Genomic DNA, 24793 nt, shown 5'->3' on the forward strand with positions numbered 1-24793 from the left:
CAACAACAAGCTTAAATATCATCTTCTATGTCAGAAATATATCTCTCCTGGGCGCCTGGGTGACTCAGTTGGTTAAGCGACTGCCTTCGGCTCAGGTCATGATCCTGGAGTCCAGGGATCGAGTCCCGCATCGGGCTCCCTGCTCGGCGGGGAGTCTGCTTCTCCCTCTGACCCTCCCCCTCCTCATGCTATCTCTCTCTCATTCTCTCTCTCAAATAAATAAATAAAATCTTAAAAAAAATATATCTCTCCTTCAGTCTGAGAAGCCTTTTTTTTTTTTTTTTTTTTTTCAAGCTAGATAAACTGCTTTCAAGAAAAGACACATTTTCTAACTTCCATTTATGGCTCTGTGTCTAAGTTTTGTCCAGTGATATACCGGCAGAATTGTTATGAGAAGATTGTTTTAAAAGAGCTGATTCAAAGGGGGAGACATTCACTTTCTGTTTCTCTTCCTTCTTCCTTGTGTGGAAAGGGTGTTTTGGTACTTTGATTGGAGTGTGTAGGAAGGGCAGCATTTCGGTTTTGTGAAATGTTTGTACCTACAGACGTACAATTAGATGAATTTCACCTAATTGTACCAAAAAGCCTAAGGGTGTGACAGAGATCTAAGTAAACCTCCATTCTTCAGGTTAGAAAGTATTTGTATAGTGCTGAAAGAAACAATATAAAATATGCTATTTTCAATAAAAAAATTAAAAAAAATATGCTATTTTCAAAGAACAGATTAAAGTCAATCTGAAACAAATATATTGTATTAAATTTTATATAACATAAAGAAAGCTATTCAGAAATAAATGCTATAGTTTGCCTAAAGGGTAAGGAAATATCCAAGAGGCTCTAATTATACTAAACAGAAGGTTAAAATAAACATCCAGAATTATGGCACAATAGTTATCTGGGTCCTTCACAAACTGTCAAAGTTTCCCCCAAACTTCTTGAAACTTTACAAAGAATCATTTAATGGAAAAAAAAAAGAATCATTAAATGTGTCAGGTATTTGGGGGGAAAAAAGAAACTTTTAACATTCTAAGTGACAGATGTCAAGACTCATGAATATTTAAATATTCATAAGTTAGCAGACATTCTAAACAACCATCTAAGAATATATACATATTTGCTTTAATGCTATTCCTGGGATCCATTAAAAAAAGTTTATAGGAATAGTGGGAGCACAGAATGGTAACATACTAAGAAGGTAAACTCTACCAACTGACTTACAGAACTATAAATTCTATTGCTCAGTTTTATCCTTTCAAACAATTTTCTTTTTTATAAATTAGGCCATCCAATAAATAAAGAAATTCTCTTTAGGAAATAGACAAAATTATGTGTCATACAGCAGGGGAAGCATGGGACATGGATATAAAAGACATGAATTTTAGGACTCAGTTTCTCACTTACGATATATAACCTCAAGCCGTGTAACTTTCCCTTACTTGTAATATGGTTAGAACTTGGGTTTATCACACACTATTATATGTAAGACATCACTGTAAACTCTTAACATCATTAAATATTTTAATTCTTACAACTGCTCAGTAAAATAGGTATCATTATAATCCCTATTTTTGAGATGATGAATGAGGTACAGAAAGATTAGGTAATCGGCCAAAGATGACACAACTAGGAAGTAAAGTAGCCAGGATCAGAATCTAGGCAGACTGTCTCCAAACCTGAACTCTTTTTTTTTTTTTTTTAAAGATCTTATTTATTTATTTCAGAGAGAGAGAGAGAGCATGAGCGAGAAGGAGGGGCAGAAGAAGAGGGAGAAGCAGACTCCTCACTGAGCAGGGAGCTCGACATGGGGCTCAGGACCCCAGGATCATGACCTGAGCCAAGGGTAGATGCTTAACTGACTGAGCCACCTAGGCACCCTCAAACCTGAACTCTTAACCATTATATTACACTGCCTCAAAATCAACATTATGAAAAGGATGCTGACTTTGTAGGTTTCGCTATGTGAAATCATGTATGTGAAAATAATTGAAAACTTTAAAAGTCTAAACAAATGCAATATACATAGCAAATCATGTGGGAATGCACATAGGGAAAAGGACATGAATAATAAAGATACAGTAATTAGCTACTGGCTGAATGTTAAGAACAAGGAAAAGGAAAGAACAACTGAAATGGGTCTTAGCGCTCAACAACCAGTTACTGGAAAAAGATGACGATACTAATAGTAATAATAATCTTAAAAAGGCATCGTAATTTGTAGGGAGGATGGTTTTAGTTTTGGATTCAGTGACTTTGAAGAGCCACAAGATACTACGTGGAGATCTCAGGGAGGTAGCTTCAAAATGTATGCTTGTAGTTTAGAGCAAAATGTTGGATCTTGAGATGTTGATTTGGGAATTATCTACTTAAAGAGATGTCCAAAGCCTAAAAGTAGATGAGCTTTCTGAGAGAGAAAGAATAGGGCCAACATAATAGAGGCCCAGGACGACAAGGGAGCAAACACGAATGTGGCAGGAGAAACAAGATGAAAAGGAGTGTGTGGAAAGAGACAGGGGAGGCCTCGCTGGTATAGCAGAGAAGGCAGGGAAGGAAAACACAAGGAAAGTCAACCGAGGTAGGTGAAGAAGGGAGTTCAGGGAGTGGGTGCAGAGACCTGCAAGCCAATGATGACCTTGGAAACCAGAGTTTCCCTGTCGTAGAGAAGGCAGCAGGACACCGGCAAGGGTCTGAGTGTTGAATATGAGAAAGCAGAGTTAACACCCATAACTATACAATGAAGTTTGGCAAAGTAAAGGGAAAACAGGTAAGACACTAGCTTTACATGTTAGTAACCTATTTCTCAATTTGTGAAATGTGCATTTTAAAGCAATGCTTTCAAATTTTCTGGTATTTTCTCAGATTCATGTCTTACTTTATTATAATTATAAAAATAATAAGAACAAATGTGTATCAAAACTATGGTAAAAAGAACTATGTCCAGTCCAATGCTTACTGTTGCTATTGCATGTTTAGCCACACTGTTTTATTTAATTACAATTTAAAAACAAAAACAACTCAGGTGTCACTAATGTACATGACCAATTTGTGGAGGAAATGCTGCTTGGTATAAAAGATCTTGTGCTAAGGGTCAGAAAAGAGCAAATTTGCTGCTAATTATTAAAATGCAAAAAGTTTTTTTTCTACCAGTTAGTCATAATAATTATACTTGCCTTTTATAGTTAATCTTTCCAAGACAAAACAAGGTTTCACTTATGAAAATATTTCTGACTCATAAGAAAACAAGTATTTTGTGTACCCAAGTTTACATAGATAGAAAATGATACTAGGAAACAAAGCTGTTTATACAAATGGATTTCAATGTTAAATGCTAATGTGTATAATGATCATAGTATTTTCTTCTCTAAGAAAGTAAATCATTTTCACAATATGCATCTAATAATATAGAGATATTAGCACTGTTTCCAATTTAAACATGTGACCTTAAAGTCAACTGATTAAATATGAATGGATATCCTTGTCTTTTACTAAAAAAATGATGGGTGTCTCCAGGAAGGAAAATTAGAATTTAAGAATTTCCTCTTTATCTTAAATTGTCTTGGCCTTTGGTGTTATATTTGCTCAGGCAACTCCTGCCCTCGTTCAGTCAGGGGCAGCATATACTGGCAAGGGAAGGAGAAGAAAAGCCAAGAAGAATAAAAGAATTAAGGTGGAAGTAAGGGGGCAACCATAGAAGACAACCCCCTCGCAGCTTTCAAAAACATTTAAAACTTAAACCTGTTCATTTTTAGCTACTTGAGAACTATTTTCTAAGGGAATAAGAACTCATCAATACCTATTGGGAAAAATATGAGGCCAAAGTCTTTATTTTACACAATAGAACAATTTAGGTCCATGGGAATGGCTGAGCCAGGACTAAAATCTTACCTGTCTATCCCAAAACTAGAATCTACACATCAAATCAGAAAACGGAAATGATTATCTTTGTGATATCATTTTAAGAAACAGAACCAGGTGGGCAGTACTTGAATAGAAGGCCCAGAAGTGACAATGAAAAAACACAGTCTTTAATGCCTTTTGACCTTTTTGTCATTGTTGCACCCCCCCCCACCCCCACCAACCCTCACTCTACCTACACCCCACTCAGGAGCCTTTGTAGACACTCTTTTCCTAATTGCTTCTACCCCATGAAATTTAAATACCACAGATCTACTGCCTATGTGTTTATATGCTGGGATGCTCTGGAAGACAAAAACTATCATAATATCTAAGATTATTATTTATTACCTTTTGCCCTCCCTTAACAGTCAATTTTGGTGATATCACCCCTGAAAATGCATGAAAAACGCATGTTTATGAAACCAGAAAGGTAGGTACGTTGCTGGAAATGGTACACATGTTCTCTATGTATAGAAGGCACATGCTGTCTGCGTCAGGTAGTCAAGGAAGTGATTACACATCTTCAAAGAATATATAAAGGGATCCTACCTCGTCCATTTGATTCCCATCAAGCTCTCTTTAAGAGCTGTTGGAAAGGTCTGGCACCAAAAATATTGAGATCAACTAACAAATATAGTAGTAGCTTTCCAACTTTGTAAGCCAAAGAACATGTTCGACTATTTTTATTTATTCTGCTAATATTTATTTGGTCTCATTTATAGGAGAACCCATATACACACAGAATTTAAGGCTCCTACTTAAAAGACAGAAAGAGAGAGATTACTATTAGTTCGCATACCTTTCAGAAGACTCTTGCTTTAATAAATAAAATGTCTTTCAAAAAGCCAATAAATGGATTTTTAAAACTGTAGCAGGGTTATAAATGTTTATTTGCTCAACATATAATAATTAAGTTCTCATGTCATACTACTACTTTAAAGTCTAAAGCTAGGGATAAAATAAGCTGATCCTTAAAAAAATATTTTTAAGTGCACAGCACTTTCACATTGTAATAAAGAAAAAGGCAAGGAAAGAAAATATAAGATGTGGGGTGAATTTTTAACCACATAATTTAATATTTTTAGTTACACTGTAGATAATTTATTGGAATGATAATCCAAGATATCTGGATGTTTTGTTTGTGGAAAGGTGTTATTAAGGCTGACTAGTGTGGTGGGAAGGCGAGACCACACAAATAACTCAGTATAACAATCTCACAATAAATTTACTTACCCACGTTATCAGTTTGTTCCTAAATATAACAAGAAACTTTAACTCATGACCCATATATAATCACGCATGATGTATATATGATTAAAATATCAAAAAGGAGTGGATTATCTAGATTTTTAAACTTCCATTTTTCTCATCGCAACTCTTCATCACGAAATGCTCATCTCAGCACATGTCAAAATGGGACCTTTCAATGACAGTGGGTTTGTGTGTGCTGGTGAGGCTCAAACACCTATCATTTGTTTTTATTAAAAGTAATTAAAGAGTCTTTTAGACAATTGGGTGTAAACAAAGTTGCAAAGCTGTTTCTGGGTTATTTCTCCCAAACTATAAAACTCCTCTATAAAAACTGTTGACTTATATTTTTAAGAATAATCATATAAGCTTTTTAGTTAATTGTCAGATTTCTTAAATGTATTTATAAAGGGAATATAACTGTTGTAGGCATTTCTACAACATAGTTATAAATTGTATTTATGCTTTAAAGTTATATCATTATTCTTTTCCATTTGTAATTTATGCTTCTACAGGTACAGCCTCCTTTAAATGACTTAAATATATGAAAATGTTTTCATGAAAGAAAATCAGGTGATAATTCTTGAGTATATCACAGAATTCTTTAAAACCGCATTTTTCATTTACACCCGAAATTATTCGTTTTACAAACTCAAAATTAAAAAAATTTTTCCAAGTGATAGTTACTGTATAATGTGAGTTATACCTGTACTACCTTATATTTTTAAAACTACTTAAATCAAGTACCTGGATCATTTTTGAGTTATGAAAGAAAATGCACAGGTTGATTCAAACTTGCTCATTCAAAGAAACACATCTCTTATATGATCCACATAGGACAAAAACAAAAACAAAGAAAACAAAACAAAACGAACATCCAAACAAACCAGTATTCAGTATTCAAGTGTTTGGTTACATAGGATAGAAATATGGAGTAAAAATAACTTACCTAAATAAGATAATGTTATTTTCATCTTGTATTACATAACATAGGCAGAGGTAACCATTAAATATTTCTTTAATTTCAGTTAATAATCAGAAGGATCCTAGTATCTGTGTGGCCCTGAAAAATGGCAACTTTATTTTCCTCATAATGTTTCAGAAAAATCTTACTTAAAAAAATGAAGTAAATGATTTTGAACCCATGCGCAGGGGATATATCCAATTTATAGAGTGATGTGAACAGCATGCAAAGAATTTAGACCTACAATTTTAAGCCAATTTTAAAGAATTCTGGTAGCAGAAAATCTTGCAGTGCTATATTTAGTTTGAGGTGACTGCCCCCTCAAATCTATTTTTCACATTTTTAGTTGAGTAACATACCTGCACTCTGGATCTGACTCTGTCAATCTCCTATAAAACCCTTCAATAGCTCTCCATGACCTGGCCTCTGCTTCCATCTGTAGCCTTCTCTCTCATCATTCATGTTCTAAATTGATGGGTCCCTCATTCTGTTTCACCTTCTTAGCTTTGCGTAGGTACCACTCCAGTGAGGGATCGGGATAGGGAGGAAAGGGATACTTTAAACTCAACCCGCCACAGTAAGCCTCCCCTGACGGCCCAAACCTACTCCTTTCCTAAGTATCAGTTCAGTGTTCTTCTAGAATGTGCTCTGTGCAGATTGTGAAGGTGACACATATCACCTCACACACCTCTATCTGTCTGCTTTGTCTCTTTCCTGGACATGGACTCCTGCAGCGAGTGGCCAGGTCTTCTCTTGCTTACTCAGGTCCTTGGGGTGCCTGATCCAGCAGTAGAAAGAAGTCAGCAAAGAGGACTAACAAGTGATTTGTAAGACTGGCTCAAACTTTGGAAATAAGTCACTTGATTTGTGTCACAGATCACCACACAGTATGAAATTTATTTTGCTGTTTTCCTCTTTGATTCACCTCTTCTTGGTAGATGTCTCTAGTTAAGAGATTTGCTAACACCACTGCCAATCTTAGCATTCATTTCAGATAAAATTATAGTATTGTCTTGTATGGGATGATGTGTTTTGTAGGCAGAGCTCGGTTCGAGTTCTGACTTCTGTATTAAAGTTTAACCTTTCATTTCCCTCATGTGTAAAATGGAGGTAATCATTCCTACCTCTCAGGGTTGGAACTCAGTTTAAATGAGATATCATAAGTAAAACATTTAGCATACTGCCTTGCTCAGGGTAAATATTCAAGATGTAGCTATTTGAGGAAAAGTATGCTCAAAGGTGCTAATTTGACAATAGTATGTCAAATTAAGACAAGTCACTCATATAATCTGCATTCCCTAAACCCTCCACGGAAATATATTCCTAAAGAGAAACTTATGTTTCTCTACTGAAAAAGTAAAAAAAAAAAGTTCCCAAGGAACTTAGAAAATATAAATTACTCTTCTCTACTATTAACTGAGATTACTGTGTGTAGTTCGTCTTCTTGCTTTGTTTTGGGAGTGAGCTGGGGCAAGGTAAGACTCAGATAATGATTTAAACTTTTAGAGGCAGAGGAATTCATCTTCTAAATTCTTGTCTCCTGTTGGTAAGTAGCTCAGGAGAAAGGTTGCCGGAGCAGATTATTTGTGTTTAGAGCACTCACAACCGCATTTTAAAAGATGACAACCATATTGCTCACCAGCTCTGGCAATGGAGAATCAATCACATTTTGCATCCTATGGTCATAAGGATCTTTTCAATCTGCTTGAATAATACTGGAAGAATCAGCATGTACTCTTTGATCTAAAAAAAAAAAAAACCTCTCTGATCAACACTTTTATTTATATATATATTTATTTATTTACCTGACAGAGAGAGACATAGCAAGAGAGGGAACACAAGCAGAGGGACTGGGAGAAGCAGGCTTCCCGCTGAGCAGGGAGCCCGATCCCAGGGGCTCGATCCCAGGACCTGGGATCATGGACCTGAGCTGAAGGCAGGCGCTTAATGACTGAGCCACCCAGGTGCCCCTCTCTGATCAATTCTTTTTGGAAGGAAGATCTGTGGGGTTCCTGATAATCTCTAGAAACCTATGGAAAGTTCTAAGAGACTGTGAACCAAATAATGAAACTTACTATGTAGTAAAACTGGAAAGAAGAGAATTAGTGAAGGTAGGAGTGAAGGTAGGAAGGAAAGTAGTGAAGGTAAGAAATAATTCAAGAGCCCAACACCACTGAAGAAATACTATGAAGCATGAAGTAAATACATACATGGGATGGGTTGGGGTGAGTGGGATACTACTCATTCACTGGCATCTCATTTAGGAAGATTCCACCAATAAGATGAGGTTATCACTCAAACGGGTCTTTGGGATTAGATTGGGAGGAAGCTTAGTTGAAGATATAAGACTAAATTAGGAATTCAGGGCTAGGTATAATGCCCATTATATATCAATTTATCTTTACTCACATCTCCTAGCATAACATCCTGTTTTTCCCTCCTTAGGAAGACAAGCAATTTGAGAGAGGATCCTGGACCTAGCTGACTTTCTGGATTTAGGAGAAGCTTCTGTGAGACACTGAAGCTCATGAAGTGACGCTTTGGCGTTCTTCCAAAATGCTAAGTAATAAAGTAGTAAAGAAAGTTTGATAAAATTTCTTTATTTCTAAATGTTTCCAAGAATTGTTAAATAATACTACAAACTCAACCATCTACAACTCAACAATGGAGCTGGTTAGGTGTATACACTACGGGTCTCCTAATCCAGGGTTGTGTAAATAGTGAGTCTACTCAGCAGGGTGTATATGTTTATGTATATGTGTGTGTGTGCACAAATATCTGCATATATTCAGTGTGTGTGTGTGTGTGTGTTGGCCTAAGAGCACAGAATCCAGATTTTAATTTTAGAAAAAACTGTGCTCTTTTCATTGGGGCTTATTCTAAGATCCAGTCCTACTTTTCATTTTGTTAGATTGGGAAATATGCTCCGCAGCCTCCAAGTTAAAATTCCTATTTGTGGGGCGCCTGGGTGGCTCAGTTGGTTAAGCGACTGCCTTCGGCTCAGGTCGTGGTCCTGGAGTCCCGGGATCGAGTCCCGCATCGGGCTCCCTGCTCAGCGGGGAGTCTGCTTCTCCTTCTGACCCTCCCCCCCTTATGCTCTCTCTCTATCTCATTCTCTCTCTCAAATAAATAAATAAAATCTTTAAAAAAAAATTCCTATTTGTGATGACCTCACCTGGAAGCGATAGAGCTGAAAAGAAAAACCAGTGCCTTCCTGTACCTAGGACTTTTCTTTCTGATGATGATATGACAATATACCTTCACTAGGAGAAATATCAATGCCCCCAATGGTAGGTTTTGGTTTAAAATTCTTAACACATGAGGGATCATATGGCACAGGTTAGCATGTCCTGCACAGAAAAAGTTCTATTTATTTACTTATTTTTAAAGATTTTATTTATTTATTTGAGAGAGAGAGAGAGACAGAGCACAAGCAGAGGGAGAAGCAGGCTCTCCGCTGAGCAGGGAGCCCGATGCGGGACTCGATCCCAGGACCCTGGGATCGTGACCTGAGCCAAAGGCACATGCTTAACTGACTGAGCCACCTAGGCCTCCCGAAAATCAGTTTTATTTTACCAACAAGTCTTTATAATGAAAATAAACAAGTGAACTAACAGCAATAATCATCATCTCCACTTTTCTGGCAGGCTTTTATATAAATAAACCAAAGAGAAAATTTCCTGCTTCCAGTGTAAGAGACTTAGCGGCAGCGGACCAGACAGCAGCGGACCTTGCTTAGATGAGGAGCTGCGGTGGGTCCCATCCCACTGCTCTCTTTCTTTGGAACTGCAGCCGGAGGTCAGCCCAGCTGAATAGCAGTTCAGAAAGAGCCATTAACACCACACACACTGACAGCCATAGACAACTACCCACATCCCGAAAGAAGAAATGCAGGGACGATGTAAGTATCCTACCCTGACACCATGCCTGAAAGAATGAAGGACGGAGAGTTAGGTTCAGTGGCTTCTTTCTTCCTCTCAACATTCAGATTTTAAGTAGACCCATTGCCTATTGTAAAGGGGTGATGTATTCAATTTGGTCTATGTGAGCAGGCTAGAGAAAAATGTGGATTAAGTTACATCAGAAACACTCCCCACTAGGTTAACACACAGTTTCTTGAAAGTGACTCTGCGCCCAGGTTCTGATCCTCAGCAAAGATTTGAAGGTTCTTTTGTGAAGAGTAACCTGGCAGAAAGAACATGTCCAGTACTGAGGAGGGCATTTAAATCACACGGGGGAGAGGGAGAGGAAATGCCATCTGCTCACTTCCAGTGACTGGTTCTGTCTGTTCCATAGCATGGCTCTATCTCCAGCCTGACTTTTTTTTTTTTTTCCCCTCCATCAGTGGAGTGGATCTCTATGTGTAGCTCCACATATTAAAATCGCCTGGTGAGGTTTTTAGAAACTACTACTGCTAGAACTTACACTCGGGGACTCTGACTCAAATGGCTGGTGTGGGGCTCAGGCTTCAGCATTTAAAGCTCCCCAGCTAACTGTAGCAGCACTCCCTTAACTCCTAGCACAGGGTCAAACTCACGGTAGGTTCTCATCTAATGCCAGCTAAAATTGGTTATCAGTGTGCTGTGCATCAAACCAGAGCCACTGCTTTTTAAGTCTATGCCATTTAAAATAGATGCTATTTGTGTCTCTGAGCATTTTAACGGGACTTAATGCCATTCACAACTGCTCATATTGAGAAGTTTGCAGTTTTTCACAGCTCAGTTTTATAGACATCTCCTAGTCCTGTTACGTTCGGTAAACTTGCCTCAACAAGCTAAGAGAAAATGCCCAAAATTAGCACTCCTACTGTTCAGGAGAGTGTATTTTGTCTTTCTATAACTGCTTCAATTCCAGCACTTAGCAGGAAGGCATTTAAATTTTTATTGTATTCCTATCTACCAGAAAAAAGGATTTACAAGTTTGACACTAAACAATCATAGATGGAAGATTTGAAGTAAGATCACACATTTTACACTGAAGCATGATGTAGCTATCACTGAATGCAGACTGACACTTAGGATAAAATCCATCCAACTTTCCCTGTGACTTTAGGGAGAATGTAACATATTCATTAAAGAATGTCCCACAGAATTTCAAATGTCAAAATACAATATAATCATACAGAGAAAATCCTTCAAGTTTAGTAATAGAAATTTCATTACACTGCTGAGAGAGAAAATTGCCAGTTTGTAATTATGCCTCTTTCTCCACAGGTATCACTCATTACAGAAACTAGAATAACATCATGGTAATGAGATTCCTAAACAAGAAAGTAGTAAAAACACATGAGCACCTATCAGATGACCCACATTATGGATAAAATATAGTTTGCTCTCTATTGTCATGATTTTAGTTTGTTCATAAATAGAGCAAACAATATAAGAAAAGCAGAAAAGGCTGCTGATTTAAATTTTACCTATTGATAAAAATATATTTGAGAAAGCATCTCGAAAACTCCAGGAGCAGCCCCAATCCTGCTTGCTCTGTTTGCTTCTAGGAAGTCCAAGTCTGGCCTTCTGGTCATTAATTGACAGTCTGCACCCATGACACACCATCATCTTCCCAACTGTCCTTCTCTTCCCCCTACATCCTCTTATTGTGCCTTCTATGATTTCTGTTCCATAACCAGAGAACTTTCCTGTATCTTTTACGTGGTCTTGGAATTCTCTTTATTTCCTAGCCTTAAGAATCATCTGAGAATCTTTTAAAAATCCCAAAGCCCAGGCTATGGCCAACACTAATTCAATCACAATTTTTAGTTTTTTTTTTTTTGAAAATCCACAGGTTATTCCAATGTGCAATTTTAAGAACCAGTGACTTATTGGTTCTCTATTATATGAGTTTTTTTCTAATACTTTTCAAAACTTGTCCCTCTTTTTGACAGATGCCTGACAAAATTCCTACTCTTGATTAAACCATGCCTTCTAGAAAGAAAGTCACACAATTACAAGGCTGATTCAATTTAGTCTTGATTACAATTCTGAAAAGATCATTCAATATTACCTAGATATCCTACTATGGTTCCCTAGTATTTTCATGCCTGGAGTGGTCTATTTCATGCTTCTACTTTCTTCTCAAACATCACTTATTCCTTCCGCTCCCAGATGATGACCTCATTTGAAAGTATAAAGCTATCGAACCTGAGCTACTTAGCCTTCATACAACTCCACTTACAACCAACCTATACCTGTATCCAGAAATTGACATGGAAACAATGAGTTTAATTTGAATGAATGAGTGAGCAAATGAATCAATGAGTCCCACTGATTCCAGATTATTTATGACATTTCAGTTTATGTATTAACATCTGATGTCATGGGGAATATGTGTTTTATGATTACAACATGAGTTTTCAGTTTCCTAGACTATTGTGTTATATTAGTGAAATGTTACCAGTTTTGTTGATTTAACTCTGCTAGTTCAGTACTTTTTAAATGAGAAATTTGAATCATTTATGTTTTGAGCTATACCCAGAGAGTTATATGCAGCATTAATATTTCAAATTGAATGAAGGTGTACTCATTTAGAAAGTGTTCTTCTATAACACTATCCCCAAAAGGAAGAAGAAAATGACAACCGAGAAAGCAAGGCTTCTGTTGCAAGAATAATTCTTACTTTAGTTCAAAGGCTTTCTGAACAAGTGGAATATGAACATGACAGTACTGAAAGTGATGCATTCACTCTGCATTTGAATCTCTATCTATATATGATAAAACTAAAGTAGATGAAGTCAAATCAGAGGGGAAAACAAAGCAAATTCCTTTGAAATAAAACTAGCAGTAAGCTCTCAATAAAAAGATTCCCCCCCACCAAAAAAAAAAAGTTATTGAAAACAATTTTCTTAACATTATTAGATGAGATACCTAATTATCTGAAAATGAAGAAAATTATTTGGAGTTAATTGTTTGTTGTAACTTTCTCCGTACCACTGCCTAGTCTAGGACAGGGTTACAAAGAGCTTTCTGAAAAGCCACAACATTTTCCACAAAAACCAATCTGAAACTCAGGGATGGGAACATTTTAATGCAGCTTATTTTTGAAACTTACATTTAGAGAATTATTAAATGATACTTCATTTTCAAAATTATTTAAATTTTCTTCAATTTGTTTGGATACCTGATTCTTAAAATTCCATTCTGCTTTGTCTGTCAGTATTTTAAATCTGCAAGATATGTGCTTCATGCTTAGAGTTTAATTTATGCTCTACTTGATATTGTAAAATGTTTATGTACATTTATATTTAAAATTAGTGAAATAATGTAGTTTCTTCTCTCTAGAATTCTAAACAGTCTTTAATAAAAAACACTATCAATGCCATTATTTTGGCATTATATGAAATTAATACTGTAGTAGTCTTCCCTTATCTGCGGGGGATATTCTCCAAGAACCCCAGTAGATGCCTAAAATCACAAATAGTCCCAAACCCTATATATACTATATTTTTTTCCTATACATACATACAAACCTATGATAAATTTTAATTAAAAAATTAAGTACAGTAAGAGATTAACAATAACAAATAATAAAATAGAATAATTATAACAATATACCTAATAAAAGTTAATGTAAAAAAGTGTTCTCTCCCACTCTTTCTCTCTCTCTCTTTCTCCATATATCTTATTATACTATCTAATATACATATATTAGAAAAAGGTGATCACCCTTTTTCTTTCTGTGATGGTGTGAGATGATAAAATGCCTACTTGATGAGATGAAGTGAGGTGAATCACTTAGGCAATGTGACATAGCCTTAGGCTACTACTGATTCTCTGAGGATAGGTCAGAAAGAGGATCATCTGCATCCGGATGGAAGTTAACTGGGTGGTAAAGTGAAACTGCAAAAAGCAGAACCTAAAGGGGGGACCACTTTATCAGTATTGACTTCTTCCCTAGTACTGAGATCACTGGGCATAGTAGCCCATGTGCTTGCCTGACCACCCCCCTTTATAGCAATTCCTGATGAGTTACACAATGAGGTCATGTGACTACTCCCTCTGCTTCAGATGACTGGATAGGAAACAATAGCACTTCCAACATAACCACATAGCTACTAGAAACCTGGGCAAAATATATCCCTATCCTCATTTTTTTCTCCTTTGAATGGCTTTAGCAGTTTATCCATATGCAATTAACATATATTTAGTGAGGTTATCCTATGTGTACGGCAAATATTTTTTATTTTATATTTATTTTTAGCCATCTATTAAATACGCTTAACTAACCAGTGGTTACAAAGGGTAGCAAGGCATAGCCATATAGATTATCAATGATCTTATGTCTTATTTTTCTAATCTGTATTCTTTTAGTTATGTTATAAATACAGAAAAAAGTAAACCACAAACCCATTCAGTCATCAACACTGGGTCTTTCTTGCTGAAGAATTCATGATATTTTAAAGTGATGACAACCACTTTTTTTTTTTTTTTTAAAGATTTTACCTATGTATTTGACAGAGAGAGAAAGAGAGAGCACAAGCAGGGGGAGTGGTAGGCAGAGGCAGAGGGAAAAGCAGCCTCCTTGAGGAGCAGGGAGCCTGACTTGGGGCTTGATCCCAAGACCCTGAGATCATGACCTGAGCTGAAAGCAGACACTTAACCGACCAAGCCACCCAGGCACCACAACAACCACATTTTTTCATTCAACTTTCTAATCAATGAATGATCACTAAATTCATTTCCTTACACCCAGTTTTTTTCATTTATTTGAAGTTTAATATTTCCAAATGACTTCAGTCTCACTCCAGTACATCAGTCCTATTCTTACTTGACTTTTGATTTCATTGCAGGGCTTCCTTGTGCCTTTCTATCTACATTTGTCTAACTGAAGTTACTCATAAGTTCCACCAACAATCTCCTAACCCAATTTCCTATATATTTATATGACATTTTCTGTTCATCTCTATCACTGTATCTAGTGCATGCACTAGTATAAAGATACTTGTCTGCTTACTTGTCTGTAATCCCTTTTGGGTTTTGAGACCTTGAGAGCAAGAACTATTTTTCACCTCAGAATATCTACCACTTAACAATGCTTGGTACACAGTGGGTACATATAAATGTCTGAAGCATGAAGGAATTTTGTAAATTGTGTTAAAACACATTCTAGAATGTGTTATGCATATGTTAAATTTATAGTTTAAATTGATATATATATCAATTTACTAACTTTTAAAATTGAACTTACTTGAAGTCAATCTGCCTTCTTTCTTTCTCTCTCTCTTTCTGTGTACATAGAAGTTCTCTGCACAGGTATGCCAGAAAAATATTAAGTTTTATCTAATGCCCACATAGACTAACACATGAATACCATATAGTAGATACATAATAAATGTTAACCGATCAATATATATCCTAGAAATCATCCTAGAAATGAAAACTAGCTGAGGTAACCCTCAGACCCCTTCATACGTGAAAGCTAAGTAAGGTGTTTTGGCAGCAACATTCAGTAAATGTCACTATGAATTCAAAACAAAAGAAGTAATATTTACTCTCAGACTTACTACAGAAATGGTTTAATTTACCACATATATCAACTTGGAAAATGTCATCTGATTTCTAACAAAGAATTATTACATTTGCTCATGTCTTAAAGAGGAAATGAATGAAACATTTTAAGAAACTTTTATTTTTAACCATGTACCATTAGGCAAGATTCTAAAGAAATACTCTTAGATGGAATTGGAACATCAGTATTCAAGACCTATTTATTTAATGGAATAATTAATAATATTAAAAATAGTTAACAGTAAATTTAATTTTAAATTCAACTAACTTAATTTAAATAAAAGTTAATGATGAGCTATGTGCCTGGCAATATCTGAGTCTCGTAACCATATTAAATCATTTCACCCTCAAAATAGTCGTCTGGGGTGGGTGGTACTCCGTTTTATCACTGAGCAGATGAAGGCCCTGAAGGCAATGCATCCTACCCAAGTCACCCATCTAGAAGTCTTGGATTCCCACTCAGAGAGCTTTCTTAACCGCTTTGCTCTACCTTTTCCTAAAAGATATACATTAATTATACTATGGTGGCTAATCTACATATTGATATAAGAATTTCTTTAAAAATTTTCTCAAATTGGAAATCAGAAGAAAAAGACAACCAACCAGCTGCTGTATTTTCTAGCTGTACAACATTACGCACGTCCCTTTACCTTCACAAATTGCAGTTTCAGCAAAATGCGACTTGGGACATTGACCTAGCACACCTTAGTACTCCTCTAACTTTTTCCCAAGGTTTCTTTTAACCTAAGACATGATATAGAAAAAAAAAATTATGAAGATTAAGTTAGATGATGCATAGGAAAGTGCTTTGGAAAGTGCTTTAGAAAGTATAGAATGCCATGTCAATATAAATTTACTTTTATTCATATTTATTATTTTAACTCTCATACGATGAATGAAATATAAAAATATAAACATAATTTAGCCATCCCTGCTCCCCTCTCCTCTACTTGATTCTTGCAGATGACTACATGGTATTAGAATAAGAAATATAAGTGTATTTATTCATAACCAATTAAATAATCTAGCAAATAAAAAATTCACAGCAAATATTCCTCTGCTTTACCCAGAGTGAAAGAATTTTTTTGAAACTCAAAATTAGGAGTATATAAGACAAAAAACCAGCAAAACAAAACAAATCAGCCAAATTGGTATCATTCTCAGAAAATCAGTACTGATCCTAATGATTTGTGATGAACAGCACACATATCTAAGTGCCTAATGAATTTATGTAAACATGTTTTAATAAAAAAAACTGTAAGAATGTGTTTTCTTCTCTTAACTTATTCTTCCTCTACTAAAGAAAAATAAAAATAAAATTTCAGAAAGCTAACAAGTTTAAAAATGCCTAAAACATGAATAAACAACCAGGTTGCTCCTCAGTCTCGAAAAATTTCTTAAATTGATCTTTTTAAATATTAATTTCTTACATGCCACTTGAAAAAAATTACTCTGCTTATAACTACAACTGGTGATTGCAGCTAATGAACTACTGCTAAAAATATTACAAGGTAATATTTTATATATATATTTATCTATTTATTATATACATAGACATCTATCTGATATCCTTTTTTTTTTTTTTAGAAAAATGTGAAAGCCTTGTGATGTGCTAGATGCTGTGCCAGTTGCTACTAGTTCCTGGAGATAAAATAGTGAATAAGATACGGATGACCCCTCTTTTCACTGAGTCTTAAATTTACCAAGGGAGTTATATATTTAATAGTTTTTCAAATGTAATTTTGTTAAGTGCCATGAAAGGTAAGTATAGGGTAATATAAAAATGTATGACAGGGAAAACTAGCATAGCATGAGGCTTTAAGAAAAGCTTCCCCAAGGAAATGAGATTTGTAGATGAAGGATTTGGTCAGGTATGGGAGGGAATGTTTGAGTGGAATGCTTCTCAGAAAGGAGAACTGCAAATGTATAGAGCTCAGAGTTGAAGGAGGTTGGTACATTCAGTGAACTGAAAGAATGCTTGCTTGGCTGGAGCAGCGCGATCAACAGGGAGACCCACAGGAGACCATTCATGAGAGCCTTACAGGTCAGCTGGACGACACCAGTCATTGAAGCCATTAAGCAGGACAGTGACATGATCAGGAAATGGAAAAAAAAAAATATTTAAAGTCATGATAGCTCATAGGGAAATACTAAACTTCATAAAACAACATCAATAATCAGAAATTATAGAGCTACTTGGAGATTATTGATTTTAATGTCTGTAGAGAAATGCTAAGATTTAGATAATAGGTCAGAGGGAATAAAAAAAAGGTGTTATATTGGTGTTAAGCATTAGGAGCCATTTGTTTTAAGGACAAAAGAATAAAACTTCAAAGATCTCTTAGTCCTATATCAAAGAATAATCCCAAGATTATATTTGATACCACAAATATGCTCACTTTATAGACCTTACAGAAAGAGATGTTAGAAATAATTATGTTTTTTATTGTTACTATTTATTGTTACTATGGGAAGAGTTTTCAAAACAAAACAGATGCTCAGCCTGCCCTAGGTGGAATATACACAGTTAAGGTGATCATTAATATAAATACTTCACAAAGCTTATGAAATTACTGAGATTTGTTAATGTCCTAGCTGTCCATGACCCATTTTTACCCTCATGGAATATACACCAAGACTCAGGAAATAATTTTTTTTTAAATATTTTAAAAGATTTTATTTATTTATCAGAGAGAGAGAGAGCACAAGGAGGGGGAGAGGAAGACGAGAAGCAGGTTCCCCACTGAGCAGGGAGCCAGATGTGGGGTTCAATCCCAGGACCCCGGGATCATGATCTGAGCCAAAGGCAGACGCTTAACCGACTGAGCCACCCAGGCGTCCCAGGAAATAATTCTTAATATGAATTTGAATCAGATCTTTCTTATTTAAAAGTTATCAATATTAATTTAACTAAGGCTGTTAAATTTCTGTCATGTGTAGTCTGTTTGATGTTTGCCTGCAGGTTCTGTTATGGGCTATAGGCTAGAACTGTCTTCTACAAAGGACGACAGTCTCAGGAAAAGGACTTTATTAAGTACTTCAAACTACCCACACTCTCCACTCATTAGGTATAGGGTTCTAAATTGACATTGCCTACACAACTTCCAGACTAAAGCAATAAACTGAGTCAAGATTACTAGAATTCTTTTCTTTTTTTTTTTTAAGGATCTTTTTTTCTTTTTAATTATTTTTTTTTAAGCAGGCTCCATGCCCAGTGTGGGGCTCAAACTCACGACGCTGAGATCAAGGGTCGCATGCTCTACTCACTGGGCCAGCCAGGTGCCCCAAGATTACTAGAATTTTTGAATGCAGTGGGCTTCAAGAATTAATGACATAGGACTGACTGCATAAACTCGGAGGTTTTATTTTGGTTCTCTGTTTGGAAAACTGTTTTAGTTTCCACACATACAAGGAAGCCCATTCCATTTCTTTTTAAGCTATCTTAGAGTATAACAACTTCATGAACTGCTTTTGAAAATGAAATAAAACACTAAAAAAAATCTCTCACTAACTCCCCACTTCTCCTTACTTTACATGGTAACATATTTACACAGGTTCATAGACCCTATCTTTTTATCAGGATATAATTGAAAAAATTGATTGTGCAACTAAGGCCTTACTGGAATGGCTATATTTGTGAACAATGTTTATTGGGTCAGTGAAGACCAGTTGCTTTTAAGGAACTGAGGCTGATTTTACTTATGGATATAATGCCTGCAAACTCCACTCAGCGAACCTGGCCTGCAGCCTGGCTGGCTCAGTGCAGTCTCCCACGTCGGGAAGGTCACTTCCGGACAGTTTAGGACTATTAACAAATTTTGTTGATCCTAGGAGAGGAATACACTAGTTTATAGGGGTGGGCTTCCTAACCTCAAGTTAGCAAACAATAGAGACTGATTGCCTGATTGACTGAATTAACAACAGAGACTTTTAAAAGTCCAATCTGAGGTTCCTTATACAAATATCCAGATAGAAATGAATTAATTTGAAGCTCTTCTAAGGCTTTCACTATAGAAAAGTAAGTCAGCCTCTCATATACATTTCCCAGCCTTTCTATCTCTCTCTAGTCTAAAAACTGGTGAAACCTCCTAAAACTTAGAAATGCTCAAATGACCGTTGTTGACCAAATAGAACAGAATATATTATTTGTTGACTTCTATCTCTTATCATTCAAGATCCTTAGGACAACAATGACCTTTGAATATTCATAGTTTTCCTATTTTTAAAATAAATATATATAAATATTTTTGTCTGTCACAATATCCTTTGCCTTGGTTTTCACATTTATAATATAAACATACTGGTGTACAATTACCTCAAAGACCAATAATCTTAGCTTGATATGTCATGCCATGACAATTATATCTTTCTTATGTTTAATGTGTGAACACTAATATAATAAACTCCAGTGATTAAATTCAGAATAATTCTAAGTTTTAAAAATAGTTCACCCCACTTGTTGACAAAAACATTAAATAAAATGCCAGCTATTAGACTACTTTTGCATCATGTATTAGTATAACAATGATTTTACAGTAATTTAATTTGTGCAGCTTATATAGGACAGTGTATGAAAAGAAACAAAGTTGTAATTTTCTGTTTTAAATCTGAACAGTAATTCAAACTATTCTACATGATTTATGTCATATGTAATATTAGTTAACGTTCTGAACATAGATGGGATATGTGTTCAACTCATACTTACCCATAAAATTGAGATAGCCTTCTCCACCAAGAGCATGAGTAATGAGTCGAATCATTTTATGAAGCTGTATTCCACGATCAATAACTGGAGTAAATGGGGTCAGAACACTCATGTTGGTATACATTTCAGCATCCATCAACCAAAATGCCAGTGTCTTGTCCCCAACGAGTGCCTATGGAAATAAAAGTCACTGAGATAAATGCAAGGAATAGGTACTAAGCAGTTGTGATTTATACTAGAATAACACAGGATTACACGGGATGGGAAACAATGAAGGAGAGGTGTTTGAATTAATATTAATTTCATGTGTTTTTCAATAGTTGCTTTCTATGTAGAAGGAGAACGGGTAAAATCAGGTGAGCTGGTCAGAGATCAAAACTATTTTCAGGATGGATTTTTATTTTTAAAGAGCTTGATGAAAACTCAGGATAAGCCACCTGAATATTTGTTATACCTGAGCTGATGCTTCAAATTCTCTGAAATTGGAATAAATATTTATTATAATGTTGAGAATACTAAATTTTATTTTATTTTTAAAATTTTTTATTGTTATGTTGATCACCATACATTACATCATTATAAATAAACTTTAAAAATAGCTTGCATTACCATGATTTTGTTTGTTCTGAAAGAATGGAAGATTTTCTTAAAAATCATTTATATATATATGTATTTATATTTATGTATATGTATTTATATATATAAAATATGTACATATATATAGTAAAATGGACCCTATTCCCCTTCAGCAGAGGGCTGACAGCTTTTCCTTAAAATGTAAAATTTGCTTTTTCATTGAATTTGGCATCTAATCTAAAATTAGTTTATTTTATACGAAAATATAACAGTTGATAAATGGGGCAGGTAATTCAGAAACATCCTGAGTAGTAGAAGAGAGGCTTCTTAACAATCTGAATTATTTTAAGGGCCAAAAAAGAATTGGCTCAGAATATGGTTCCTGGCTAAGAATTTTCAGAGTTTGATTAGATGGTAATTGTCATCTATATTACTTGAGTTCAAACTATTTCACTTTATCAAAGTAGACTCTTTGTTCTCCAACTTACAGATAAAATTTTAAATCTAAACATATAAAGTGAATGTGTACATGGACTGAACTGTGCCCACCCCAAATTCATGTTGAAGTCCTAATCTCCAATGTGACTATTATTTAGAGAGAGGGCCTATAAAGAGGTAATCGAGATTAAATAAGGTCATAAGAGTGAGGCTCTAATCCAATATGAGTGGAGTCCTTATATGAAGAAGAGATACCAGGGATGAATGTGCACAAAAAAAGACCGTGTGAGAACAGAAAGAAGATGGCCATCTACAAGCCTAGGGCAGAGGCCTCAGGAAAAACTGAACCTGCTGACACCTTGATCTTGGACTACCAACCTCCAGAATGGCGAGAAATAAATTTGTTGTTTAGACCACCCGGTCTGTGGAATTTTGTTATGGCAGCCCTAGGAGACTGAAATCCATACCAATAAAATGCAGCTTCAATCTGACATACAACTTCGAGGGCTATAGAAGCGTGGCTCACTAGTAGGCTCTATTGTTAAAGAAGCTTGAAGACAACGTATATCTATTTGTTAAATAGTTATTAGTACTGGTTCTTTTTTTTTTTTTTTAAAGATTTTATTTATTTATTTGACAGAGAGAGAGACAGCACAAGCAGAGGGTGCAGCAGAAGGAGAGGGAGAAGCAGGGAGCCTGACGTGGGGCTCCATCCCAGGACCCTGAGATCATGACCTGAGCCAACGCAGATGTTTAACCAACTGAGCCACCCAGGTGCCCTATTTTTGCTTTTAGAAAGAACTAGGAAACTTGCATCTTTTTGTATATTCCAACAATTTGTAATAAAAGGCAGAATTACCTGCATCTTTAAAGTATGAAATAATTCTATAATTTTCTGTACATTTTGGGAAGAAAACTATAAAAATAATCTGTTTCATCTTCAATTTGTTTAATCCACTCATTTATTCTTTTATTCATTTATATAAAATAAATGTATCTAGGGAGCTCAAAATATGTTATAATTGCTAGGAGTTTGCAATATAAAGAATTTATACATGCATCTTAGTTTTCATATTGTTATGTATTTGGTGAGAGTTCCTCCATGGTTATATTATCCATTTTTAATTTTTTAGATTTTGGTTCTGATTTTTTGTAGGTATTTGATTTGCTCTATGGCCAATTTAAGTTGAAAAGAAAGCCCTGCCCTGATTTGGAAGATACAAAATTTAATATAGGTTTACAGCATGAGTCAGAAAACTTTCTGTAAAGGCTACCTAGTATATATTTTAGGCATTGTGGGCCACTTGCTCAGTCTCCACTACTTAAATCTGCCATTATGGCTCAAAAGCACCCACAGACAATACATAAGTGAATGAACATGGCTGTGTTCCAATTACCTTTACAAAAATAGGCAGCAGGCAGAACTTGGCCCATGGGCCTTAGTAGCTGACCTCTGGTCTACTTAGACTTTTTTTAAATTTTTTTTAAAGATTTTATTTATTTATTTGACAGAGAGAGACACAGCCAGAGAGGGAACATGAGCAGGGGGAGTGGGAGAGGGAGAAGCAGGCTTCCCGAGGAGCAGGGAGGCCGATGCAGGGCTCGATCCCAGGACCCTGGGATCATGACCTGAGCCGAAGGCAGACGCCTAATGACTGAGGCACCCAGATGCCCCTAGACTTTCTTATTAATTAGAGAATACACCTGAAAATCTACCTGTTTACCTTAAATGGTCAATTTCTTCAAAAAGAACAGGCTTATTGTTTGAGCTTCAATTTTCTTAATACACATACTGGAAATAATTTCCTTTTTTAAAAGATTTTATCTATTTATTTATTCCTTTTAGAGAGAGGAGAGAGAGAGTGTGAGCCAGAGGAGGGGCAGGAAGAGAGAGATTCTCAAGCAGACTCCACGCTGAGCATGGACCTGGATGCAGGCTGGATCTCAGGACCCTGAAATCATGACCTGAGCTGAAACCAAGAGTCAGATGCTTAACTGACTGAGTCATCCCGGTGCCCCATGCAAATAATTTCAAAAATTTTTACTGTCTCCTTTTTAATGTATAAAGAGTACTTATGTTGCTTATGCTTATGAGGATTGATATGGCTTTATATAACTAAATGGCCTTTGTTCCCCCACTTACTTATGTTTATTGAACAACTACTAGAAGCAGTCACAGTGCTAAGGCTGAAAATCTAAAGGTAATGGAAACAAATGTTCTGCCTAAAATGTGATGAAAGCATGGAGGATGAGGCAACTATTTTTCCCTATACAACTAGATGAGGTCTTGAGGGAGAATATGACATCTGAGGCTGGATAGTAGGACTTCACAGAAGCTTCCCAGGTGCACTAGACACTTGCAGGTGTGTGGGGGAAATTACAAGATTGGAACAAGGTTGACTTATTCAGGAATGGGTGGGAATTTTATTGTACTGAAGAATAAAATGCTTGGAGAGGTGAGCAGAGAATGAAGGTGGAAACTTTGGCTTAGGCCAGAATATGAGTGGGCTTGAATGAGAAGATTTAATCAAAAGATGTGGGTTGACGAAATGAGCTTTGCTCTTTGGAAAATACCTCAGGCTGCATTAGAAAGGATGGGCCAAAGCTGGACAAACAGGGGTCAGGGTAATTACCTAGCAAGAGATTTCAGTGATTGCAGGAAAAAAATGATGAAAGCTTATCAAAAAGCATAAAAGAAAACCTCTAGAAGGAAATCTAAAATGGAAATTAAAATTAACCTGGATCAGCACCAATATTCCTCTTGTTACAACAAAGGAAAACATGTAAGAGAACACTTGCAACTGTCATTTACAATTTTTTAATTACAGTTTGGCAGAGTAAAAATAGTGCTGCATTTTGAAGCTGGAATTTATAGATCTGCAAAATAATTTTAAAATGTTTTTCAAGTATAAGCAGTTTTCACGTAAAGATAGATATATATTATATTAACTGTATTAAACTATAGAGATTTGCATTTAGATAGGTTTGTATTAGATATGTTAATAAATACAAAGAAAGCCACAATTAATTTGTACACATATTCATTTACCTGATCATGGCTCTCTGCATAAGCAATGCACTTTTCAAGGTAGCGTCTGTTTGTGAGTGTGTACACAATATTGCCCATATTCCAATCTTCATCTTTAAACTCTTTAAGTAGCTAAATGCAAGAGAGAAAATAATTCGAATAAACCATTATTGTTCTCACCTTAAGTCACTATCTGAAGGCATCCATCATATCAATCCAAATTACTTGACATGTAGATACAAGGGCACCCATGTAGCAAAAACATCTTCGGTTAAACTTTTTACTAAAACCAAAGCTTTTATACAGACTGACCAAATGACAGTGATGTGGGGCGTGGGTGTGTTTGCTTTGTGCAGATGGTTTGTTCACGGCAGTTTGGGCTTTTTTCAATCTTTTTTTCTCACTGTAACAACTGCTACCTCTTTTTTTTTTTTTTT

The 24793-nt window shown here is 35.7% G+C and overlaps 1 protein-coding gene across 1 annotated transcript in view; it reads right to left on the minus strand.

The window, feature by feature from the left end:
- Positions 1–24793, minus strand: part of GBE1 (1,4-alpha-glucan branching enzyme 1) — a 279857-nt gene that overhangs the window by 53179 nt on the left and 201885 nt on the right. The window contains exons 11-12 of the mRNA XM_021689411.2: positions 24378–24488; positions 20315–20486 (exon numbers count right to left, since the gene is read on the minus strand). Of these exons, the coding sequence (XP_021545086.1) occupies positions 20315–20486; positions 24378–24488 (283 nt within the window). The remainder of the gene's footprint in view (positions 1–20314; positions 20487–24377; positions 24489–24793) is intronic.

Source organism: Neomonachus schauinslandi, chromosome 1 (genome assembly GCF_002201575.2).
Source record: "Neomonachus schauinslandi chromosome 1, ASM220157v2, whole genome shotgun sequence".
NCBI lineage: Eukaryota > Metazoa > Chordata > Mammalia > Carnivora > Phocidae > Neomonachus > Neomonachus schauinslandi.